This window comes from Corvus moneduloides, chromosome 21 (genome assembly GCF_009650955.1).
Source record: "Corvus moneduloides isolate bCorMon1 chromosome 21, bCorMon1.pri, whole genome shotgun sequence".
In the NCBI taxonomy this organism is placed as follows: domain Eukaryota; kingdom Metazoa; phylum Chordata; class Aves; order Passeriformes; family Corvidae; genus Corvus; species Corvus moneduloides.
In genome coordinates this window covers 3,998,664-4,008,762 of record NC_045496.1, presented here as the reverse complement: position 1 = coordinate 4,008,762, position 10,099 = coordinate 3,998,664, and the positions used below count along the sequence as shown (strand labels likewise).

Genomic DNA, 10,099 nt, shown 5'->3' with positions numbered 1-10,099 from the left:
GCGGCGCCGGGCGAGAGCGGCGGGGCAGCGATGGCGGCGGGGCGGCAGCGGGGCCCGCGGGGCTCGGCCGTGCTGGAGCTGCCCCGCGCCCCGCGCTTGGTGTGCGTGGAGTACCCGGGGCTCGTCCGGGACGTCGGGGCCATGCTGCGGACGCTGGGAGGAGAGCAGGGGGTGTCGCGGGTGAGGGGGCGCGGGGGCTGTGGGGCGGGTGGCGACTCGCTGGGCAGAGGGTGAGGGGCGGCGAGACCGGGCCTGTGCCTGGGCGGGGGGCTGGGGGCGAGAGGGGGCCGGGGCGAGCCCCTACGTGGGAGTCGTTCCAAGCCAGCATGTCCCTACGCAAGGCCCACGTGTGGTTTGGGGGTGATGCTGCTTCCCTGAGCAGGGATTCAGGCGGTGTCTGGTAAAATCATAGTATGGTTTGGGTTGGAAGGTACCATAAATGTCATTGAATTCCACCCTCTTGGCATGGGCAGGAACACCTTCCACTAGACCAGCTTGCTCCAACCTGGCCTTGGACACTGCCAGGGATGGGGCAGCCACAGCTTCTCTGGTCAGCCTGTGCCAGGGCCTCACCACCCTCACAGGGAAGAATTTCTTCCTCACATCCAGGATATTATATTTCTCATTTATTTATTTCTTCCTAATACCCAGGATGGGAGAGGCTGCACACCCCTGTGATGTGCTGCAGGTGTTGGTGGGGCAGCAATGATCCCCCTGAGACTGTGTGAGGGGAACAGCGGTGCCCATGGCAGCGTGTGGGGCTGGAGGCTGGCACAGGGGTGTGGGGCTGTGTGGGTGGGATGCTGACAGGGGCTCTGCCTGCCCTTGCTGACAGATCTACGCCGACCCTGCCAAAAGGCTGGAGCTGTATTTCCGCCCCAAGGACCCCTACTGCCACCCCGTGTGTGCCAACCGCTTCCCCACCTCCACCATGCTGCTCAGGGTGAGGAGGAGGACCAAGAAGAAGCAGCAGTTGGACACCGAGGAACAAATCCAGCCAGAAGTCCAGTTTGAGATGGAGATTCTTGGGATTGTCACCACTGTTTACAAATTTCAAGGTAACCCTTGGGCTTGTGTGCACATGGCTTGGAGATGAGGATGTTTGGTGGGAAAGGGAAGTGTTTCCCTTTAACCAGTTGAGGACTGGAAGGAAAATCAAGTGTCCTGTTGTTATAGCCTCCTTGCAGGATAAACCTTTGTATAAACTTATCAGATTCCTGCTCCTTAAAGTTGAGTGTGAGAAATATTGTTGAATTCACAGCAAAGTTCACCATGTTTTAACCCTTGTTTCTTACAGGAATGTCTGATTTTCAGTACCTGGCAATGCACTCTGGCCCTGATGGCAAACAAACCTCCATGTATGACAAAGTCCTGATGCTCAAACCAGAGAAGGAAGAATTTTTCAATAGGGACTTACCTCTTTACATCCCACCACCCATTTTCTCACGTCTGGACACTCCCATTGACTATTTTTATCGCCCAGATATACAGCACAGGTCAGTGCCTTTTCTGATGATACATCTTCCATGTATTTCACCTGTTGAATCTGCTCCCTTGTGCTGTTTTATCCCTCTTGATTTGGCACAACAGAGGCAAAAAAAAAATGCCCAGAAACTGCCTGGCAGTGGCAACCTCAGCAAAATTCCACTTGAGGATTTGCCAGGTGAGGGGAGCTGGGGATGTGGTGAAGATGATGCCTCTCCCAGCACACCTCACACAGGGTGGGATGCAGGATACAGCCTTCTGCCTGCTTCCAGTGGGCTGGAGCCAAGGGCAGGGCTTGCAAGAGTCAGTGCCATGTGTTCCTGTGCCTTCCTGGCCCCGATTGGCTTTGCCAGAAGAACAATCTGGGAGATCTCCCACAAGAAACATCTTTCATGTTCTCACTGTTGGCCTTCAGCAGCACTTTTTAAAGGAAGATTTCCAGATTGAGTTGGTACCTGCAGTTCTCTCTTGCTTTGCCCCTGTCCCACTGAGTAGCTGCAGTAGCTCCCGGAGAGCAAATGCAGAGGGTGAAGCCTTTAGTGCTCCAACACATTTCATACTGATCAGTCCCAAGTGCTGGAGGGTTTTCTGCCAGCCAGGGCAGAGCTCTATCAGTGTGCAAATGGATGTAGCTTTGAGGTTTTAGGTTTCTTTCAAACTTAAATTTTCTTTTCTTCAGTGGTGCCATGAGTGGTTTTATGGTACCAGTGTGTGATCAAGGGAGGTTGGACCAAAGTTAAACCAACCTACTGCTCACCCAGCTGAGTCCCTTTTGTCTTTCCCTGTTCCTTAGGGAGGGATACAACAATCCCCAGGTGTCTGGTGAGAACCTGATTGGCCTCAGCAGGGCCCGGCGCCCACACAATGCCATCTTTGTGAACTTTGATGATGAAGAGATCCCGACTAAACCCCTGGATGCTGCTGTCCAGAACTGGAAGAAAGTGTGCACCAATCCTGTGGATAAAAAGGTGGAGGAAGAGCTGAGAAAGGTGTGTGCCTTACTCCTGACCTGAGCACTGTCCTGCAGCAAGTTGGGGAGGAAAAAGTGCATTTTTTTCCCCAGAAATTCTTGGTGATTGTAAGTGAGGATGAGCAGATGCTACTGACACTGCTGTGTTCAGTTCAATTCTGCAAGTCAAGGTTTGAATCTCTGGCCAGCTCACATTAAGCCCCTTTTTGTGCCACGAGTTCTTACATTACCACCCTGTAGCTCAAACTGAGGGCCAAAGGCCCTGATACAGAACTAGGTCCACTTGGAAAGCTGCTCTGCCTTTGGTAACCCCCCTCCCACTGTTCTGTGGTTGTTTGTGTGTTTCTTTAGCTCTTTGAAGTCCGTCCTGTGTGGTCTCGGAACGCAGTGAAGGCCAATATCAGTGTCCATCCAGACAAGCTGAAGCTGCTGCTGCCATATTTGGCCTATTACATGGTGAGTGCTGCATCTGTGAGCAAGGGAGCATCCCCTGGCTGTTCCTGGTCCTTTACCACTTCTGAGGTCCTACCACCGAGTACCTGAGCTTAATTTTAGGTAATGAGACAGAGGGAAGGAAATGCTTTGGAACTAAAGTTGAAGCCAAGGAGGATTGGGTCACTATTTGCTCCATAGGTTCTAATCACCTTTGCAGGTCAGTCAGACACTCTGAGTGACTGTTCACCTGGCAGTGGTAGAATTTTTCCACACAAACAAGACTGACCTTGCAGGTTGGTTTGTAAAAGCACACAAATATTTGTGCTTTGATGCTTTGATTGCCAAGTTTCAGTGTATAAATAGTGCCATGGCAAGTGAACAAAGAGCTGGTAAAACAAGTATCTTTGGGCAATGAGGGGAAATACTAGAACTTTCCAAGGACTCTGTAACTCTGTAATGAAGGAAAGTGCAACACCATGGTGCTTTTTGTAACCATCTTCCCTCCTGTGTTTGTGCAGTTAACAGGTCCTTGGAGAAGCTTATGGGTTAGGTTTGGGTATGACCCCAGAAAACACCCTGAAGCAAAGATTTATCAAGTACTGGACTTCCGAATTCGCTGTGGAATGAAATATGGTAAAAGGGCCCAACCCACAGAGCTGCTCTCTCTGCTTTCTGGTTAATCCTGGTAGTACTTTTCTTTTTACGTGTTTTTCAAACTCTTTTGCCATAGTTCTGCTCTGATGAACATTTCACCTCCTGAGCTCCTTGCTTACTGTAGTTCTTTCCAAACTCCTGTAATACTTTCTTTCATAGTGTGCAGTATGTCTTTCCTCATTTGGCACATTCTAAACTCTGACCTTCCTCCTCCATGTGTTCCAAGCCCAAGTGGGTGTAGCAGAGCATCCTCCTCCTCACCCAGGGGAGGCACCAAGCAGGAATTCTGGTGCTCATATAGCAGCTTTTCCTCAAGGGTCTCAGCATCTCCTGCAGGGTGCTGGGTCTCAGACCTTGGATGTGGGGTTCCCTGCTCTGATTTTGCAGAGGACAAGTTGAGGAAAAGGAGTTTCTGATGTCATCTAATAAATCTATGACAGAGCTGGCATCCACTCATTGACATCAGGTCGCATTTCCAAGTTAAAGGGTTTTGTTGATCTCTTCTCCCCACCCTGCTAAAATCTGCATATCCCAAAGACCAGCCTGCCCTTCTTACACCAGTCCAGCCCTTGTGTTCCTGAGCTGGGGATATTCTGCAGGGTGCTCACCCTCAGTTCATTACTGGTTTTTGGTTTTCCCCTCTAGGTTATGCTGCTACTGACATGCCTGTGAAAGCAAAACGCAGCACATACAACTACAGCCTGCCCATCACTGTCAAGAAACAAGGTATGCTGGGCCAGAAGGGCTGCCTGGCTCTTCTCTTTCTCTGTTTGCCCCAGCCTAGTCACAGATGGTGAAGGGTCTTCCTGTGTCCTAGCAGAGACAAAACTGGAGCTTGTTTTCTGGTTATAATATTGCTGCTGTTAAGCCAGTAGAAAAATCTCCTGCTGGGAAGTGTTGTGGGAGTCTGGCTGAGCCACAATATCTGTTAGCAGGCAGGAGGGAGTTCTGCAAGCCACACTGGGCATTCAGCATTCACTGAGGTGCAGAGAATGGGGGAGTTCTCTTTTCTCTGTCAACGGAGAGTGGAAAAGGTTAAAGTTACGAACAAATGGACTCTGGAAAAAGCTGCCCAACTCAGCACCCTTCCTGGGACTGTCCAGTAACATCTCTGAAGGATGAACAGAGCACATGCTCTGTTGCTGGTTGGTCTGGTTTTGTTGAATCAACAGAGAAGTGACAGTACAATATGAAAGATGTCCCTAATTAGGACTCTCTGTTTTCCTTTCAGGAAGTCACACAGTCAGTGTCCATGGCCTGAAACAGGGGCTGAGTACAGCTGGTACATCTGGGGCAAAAAAGTCCCCCTCCAGCAGGTACAAGTTGAAGGTAAGCATGACCTTTTATACTGAGATCTTGAAATATCTTAGTGAAATAGGGATGTTTCCTTGTTTATCAGTCCTCAAGGGATCAGCTGTGAGTGAGCTGATGTGCTCAGGTTTATCTGGGAAGTTCCTAGTTGGACATGGCACTATGGGACATAATCTGAGTGTATTTCTTACATGCTGCAAGTGGGATTGGTGCTCTCCAGCCTAGTCTTAGATGTGACGAGCATTTTGCTTCAATTGATAAAATTGGAACTTCATGGGCAGCGAAGTGCAAAAAAATCACCATGTCTTTATCAGGTCATGCTGCAAAATCCAACAGGGTGGAATAAATAAATGAGTCTTGCTCTTCCCTTTTTGCTAGAATGAAGCCCATGCTGCACTGCTAGGCAGTGACAGGCTGCAGACAGAGCTGCAGGTTGGAGAGGTGAAGTGTTTTCTCTGCACAGCAGTGCTGGTGTGACTGTGGCTGCAGGGACATGCTGGCACGTTCCTCATTCAGCTTTATCTTCTGCCATGTACAGATCCATGCCTTAGAACTTGTTTCTCTTGAAAGTACCTTCTTCTTGAATCAGCCCATTGGAAGTACTTTCAGTAATGCCAGAGTTGTCCTGTTACACCATAAAATGCACATGAATCCTTTCCTTCTTTCCTCCTCTTAGGAATCTGTCTACGTTTTCCGAGAAGGAGCCTTACCCCCTTACCGACAGATGTTCTACCAGCTCTGTGACTTAAATGTGGAAAGGTACTGCACACTGACAGAGACAGATTTCAAAGCTTGTTGTTTATACCCTGTCATTCAGCCCTCTCCCCTTGAGCAGGAACATCAGAGGTGTTCAGTTTCTCAATAAAAACAGAACAGCCTTTTTACCCATGAACTTCCTTTCCCATCTGACAATTGCCTGCATAACCAACTGTGCTATTCCAGCTCAGTGAAGTGAAATGGAAATAAATCAGTCTGTCTCATCTGAAACTCACATCTGAGTGCAGAAGATTAACGTTTCCTTCCCTTTTGCTGCTCTTTAGCCTGCAGAAGATCATCCATCGGAATGATGGCACGGAGTCGGAATGCACGGAGCGGGACGGATGGTGCCTTGCCAAGACAAGTGATGACCTGAGGGACAGCATGTCCCTGATGATAAAGCAGATCATCAGATCCACCAGGCCTGGTAAGGATGCTTTGAACATGAGGATGTTGTAATTGGCACTGAGGCAGAAGTGTTCCTACGTCTGCCCCCTCCTTTGTGTGTTCTTTGGGATGTAGCTCATTCCAGGGTGGGAGCTGAGGCTGCTGGCCTGCAATGGGAATGTGGGTTGGCATTAGGGATGGCTGGGAGTTAAGGTTTTCTAGTTCATCTTCCCAGTAGGAACCCTTCAGCTTTTAAATGTCTTTGCACAGTAATAATCAAGACTTTATTCTGACTGATGTATCTGTTGCTGGCATTTTACTTTTTATTGATGTTATTGATTGAACAAGAAGTGAGGAAATTATTTCTTCATGATGCTGGGCCAAAGCAATAATATCCCAGTGAATTGGGTCAGAATGAGATAGGAGAGGAGCACTGCAGCTCTGCTGATGTTCTCCTTCCTGGAGTATGGAGACGGATTGCTCTGGCTTGATCAGATTCTGTTAAGATGTGCAACATTAGATGAGCCCCTGAGGCTGCTGCCTTCCTCTCACATGTATGAATTCAACTGCAAATGCCCCCAGGTTGCACTGAAAGAGGCATCACAGTGTCTTTCTTTCTTCCCAATTTAAGCTCTTTTCTCAAATACAACAAGCAGTGAAGATGGCAAAGAACAGCTGGCATACGAGTCTGGAGAGGATGAGGATGATGAAGAGGAGGAGGAAGAGGACTTCAAGCCTTCTGATGGGAGTGAAAATGAAATGGAGACAGAAATTCTGGACTATGTGTGAACTCAGTGAGCAGTCTGGCTGCTGTGGACAGAACTGTCTCTGCTCTTGCTCCTTGAGAGCCAAGGGTTTGGCATCCCTGCCCAGGGTCTGGGGAAGCAGAGCTTGTACGAAGCTGATGATGATCTCTCTGCAGTGACTGCTGGTGGGCGTCATTCTGGATGTTTGGGAGCCAGTGCCTGCATTTTTGGAATTGCTGGCTGAGAAACCCTCCAGCAAGTTCAGACTCAGCAAACTCCCAAGAGTGAGCCCAGAATCCAAACCAGCTGGTAACACAGCAGACAGGGGGAGAAGCTGCGTTCCCAAATCTCTCCGTGTGTGGGCGTGCACTCTCTCCAGGTTGGTAGCCGTGTGGAAAATAGAAAAGGTGCCCAAGGAGATGCTGGGAAAAGAAGCACTCCAGAGCTCCTGGAGTCCCTAAGGCAGGTTCTGCCCTTCTGCTTGTCCAGAGGGAATGAAATTACTGTGCCATGCCTTCAGCACTGAGCCTCGCTGGTCGTCTTGGAAATAAAGCCAGCAGGAAAATACACTTTCTGTCAGTGAATAATTCCCTTCCTGGGGTGTGAATGTTTGCTGTCCTCACTACCTGATGCACTTCTCAGGTCTGTTTTGACTTCCCCAATTAGCAGTTAACAAGGACTGAAGGCAGCTGGAAAAGGGGCAGAGCTTCAGGTTCACAGAAGTTGGCCACTGCCAGCTGGATTATTCCCACCAGAAGAAAGTCACAGAAATTAAAGATCTGCTGGCATTTTCTGGGTCTTGTGCATTCCCCAGTGTGTTACGACCACACCTGGAGCCAAGCTTGCTTTTTTAAAAGCAGTTAAGACCTCCTCTTCTTCACTGAGGAGGTCCTATGGACTGTTGCTTTTAAAGCCTTTACTTGTAACAAAAGGAGTAAACCCAACAGATGACACTCGGAAAATGCAACAGTTTCAACTCACAGGTTCAAATGAATGAGGTTCATTTGAAAAGTGAGCCCTGGTCCCTCAGCCAGAAAAAAAGAAAGTTCAACCCACCAGGGTGAACATAAAGTATGAACTCCCCCACAGTCAGATGCATCCCTCTTTCTCCAGGAAGGTGCTGGCATTTTGGGGAAGGAGAACAGAACAGCTCCTGCCTTGGGGCAGAGACATTTGAGCATCAGTATTTTATTGCAAAGACTAATTACATTGCTGTGTACAAGTCACACCGGGCAGTGTGCTCCTTCATTGAAGTGGTACAAAATACATACGGTACAGCCAGTCCCCCCAGTGGCACCGGCGGGAAGGGAGGGGACAGTCCCAGGGTGGGCAGGCACGGAGCAGAGGGGAGACCCTCCCGGGAGTGCTGGTGCCCAGGGGCAGGGGCTTTGGGCACGGAGGAGGCAGGAGGCTGCCCCTGCGTCAGGGAGCCAGGAGCTCCCATCATGTGCATCATGGGCAGTGCCACCCGAGGGGACACGGGGCTGGAGGAGCTCAATGCCAGCCACGCTCACACCCAAGCAGCCTCTTCCCCACCAGGCCCAACCCCTGCCACCAGCCCCGGCCCCTGGGGCATGGTCCCTGTCCTGGAGCTGGGGAAGGCACCGCAACCACCCGGGGACTCCGGCGGATGGGAAATGGAAAAGATCTGCAGGAATGAAACGCTTAAAAAAACAGAGATGGAGCCAGGATCAACAAAAGGTCCCCCTTTGGTTAGTGTTTCCTACAGTGATTAAAACAAGCATCTCTGCCCCTGCTCGAGCAATTAGTGGTAGAGAATTTGGGAGGGGGTGGCTGGCAGGGTGTGCACCCCATGAGCACAGCAGAGCAGTGCTGCTGCTGCTACCAGCGTCCCTCCCAGCAGCCTTAAATAGCAGGGGGGCACAGGAGAGGGACTGGGCTGCAGGGCAGGGGGAGGCTGGATTAGTAAAATGTACAAGTTTGCCTCTTCTATTTACAACCAATAAATACTGAAAAAAAAAAATCAGTAAACTTTTTTGTTTTATACAAAAAAAAGTCTCATTGCTGCTTCTCCCATGGTCAGTGTTTGAAAAAGTCCGGTTAAAGCCCAAGGTGAGTGGCACTTTCTGTGGGTCAGGCAGTGGCAGCTGGGGCACCTGGAGCACCCTGAGCTCTCTGGCCCCTCGCGTACCCACACAGACCCGAAGTCTCTATATACACAGTTTCAGACAGAACTTTGCTCTCCTCCTCCTCAGGCTGGCAGCGCTGGGGGCACGGCCCGAAGCTCTCCCCTCAGCAGAAGAGACACTGGCATTTGATCTTTGGTGCAAGTTTGAACGTGGGCCGGCCCAGTCCAGCTGGAGGATGCGCTGGATCGGGAGAGGAGCGAGACCACGCAGGCTTCCAGCTGGGGAGAGCACGAGGCACCCACTCCATCATGGCATGGCCACAGCCTCCTGCACTGGCTCAGCACTGGGGCAGGGCTGCATCCTTCCAGCTCACCTCCCAGCCAGGGCATCCGTGGCTTCTCTCAAGGGAAGGACGGGCAGAGCTGTGCGGTGGTGGCAACGCCAATGATCCCAGGGAGGACAGACATGGAGGTAACACTGGGAAAGCGGGGAAGGAGGCTTGGCAGCCCCAGGGTGGTGGGGGCTCCTGCTCTGCTCCCGTCAAACAGCCCCTCTGCGAGTCACCGCTCCCCGGCTTGCTCGGACACAAGGCACCTACGGCAGAGGCGGGCTCCAGCTCTGGGCTGGCCGGGCTGGACTCGTGTCGCACCGTAGAAGGTTAAAAAACAAAACAAAACAAAAAAATAGACAAATCCCCCCCACTGCTGCCTTCCTGTGTAGAAAAAAAAGACCTGATTGGAACTGGGGCTTGTGCAGAGAGAGGCAGAGGCCCATACCAGTTGCCCAGCTCTCAGCTCTGGGTGCGGAAGGGAGGTGCACGGCTGTCCCCCATGGGTGAGGGTCACTCCTCTGCCGTGCAAGGCGGCACAAGGACCGGCCACAGCCAAGCCCGGAGCAGCTGCCCCCAAGGCCCCGACGGTGATGGGTGGCAGTGGGGCTGAGGCTAGAAGATGCCCTTGGCGATCTTCAGGCCTTTCTGCTTCATCCTGGGCAGGGTGGAGCTGGAGCCGTGCTTGATCTTCACCCCCTTGGAGAAGCCCCGCTTCTTGAGCACAAAGTCATAGTTGGCGGCGGAGTTCATGGCGTAGAAGACGTTGGCGTTGTCGGGGATCTTCAGCTCTGGAAGTGAACAAGTGTGAGGGTCAGTCAGGTGCCCTTTCCTTGAAAGGGGACCAGAGTGGGGCCGAGGTTTGTCCCCAGGTGCTGGGACCCCTCTTACTGTCACCTCTCATCCCAGCTCCAGCCTGGTGCTGCCCAGGCTGCCG

The 10,099-nt window shown here is 51.3% G+C and overlaps 2 protein-coding genes across 7 annotated transcripts in view; one reads left to right on the top strand and one right to left on the bottom strand.

The window, feature by feature from the left end:
• The first annotated feature begins 3 nt into the window (after positions 1-3).
• On the top strand, positions 4-7,313 carry GTF3C5 (general transcription factor IIIC subunit 5). The gene is made up of 11 exons (XM_032130725.1): positions 4-180; positions 836-1,058; positions 1,298-1,496; positions 2,279-2,474; positions 2,807-2,911; positions 3,409-3,523; positions 4,190-4,270; positions 4,776-4,873; positions 5,532-5,614; positions 5,896-6,038; positions 6,630-7,313. Exons 1-11 carry the CDS (start codon positions 31-33, stop codon positions 6,785-6,787), a joined length of 1,551 nt encoding a protein of 516 aa, XP_031986616.1. The 5' UTR covers positions 4-30; the 3' UTR covers positions 6,788-7,313.
• Positions 7,314-7,912: 599 nt separating this feature from the next.
• Positions 7,913-10,099, bottom strand: part of RALGDS (ral guanine nucleotide dissociation stimulator) — a 56,019-nt gene continuing 53,832 nt past the window's right edge. For all 6 annotated transcript variants that reach the window (XM_032130723.1, XM_032130720.1, XM_032130724.1 and 3 more), the window contains exon 18: positions 7,913-9,953. In XM_032130723.1, the coding sequence (XP_031986614.1) occupies positions 9,778-9,953 (176 nt within the window). In that variant the 3' untranslated portion in view covers positions 7,913-9,777. The remainder of the gene's footprint in view (positions 9,954-10,099) is intronic.

Bases quoted from the DNA above. Each gene is read 5' to 3' on its own strand.
- GTF3C5 (XM_032130725.1), top strand. From the start codon at position 31: ATGGCGGCGGGGCGGCAGCGGGGCCCGCGGGGCTCGGCCGTGCTGGAG. The intron at 181-835 runs GTGAGGGGGCGC...CCTTGCTGACAG, and splicing joins GAGAGCAGGGGGTGTCGCGG to ATCTACGCCGACCCTGCCAA. The intron at 2,912-3,408 runs GTGAGTGCTGCA...GTGTTTGTGCAG, and splicing joins CATATTTGGCCTATTACATG to TTAACAGGTCCTTGGAGAAG.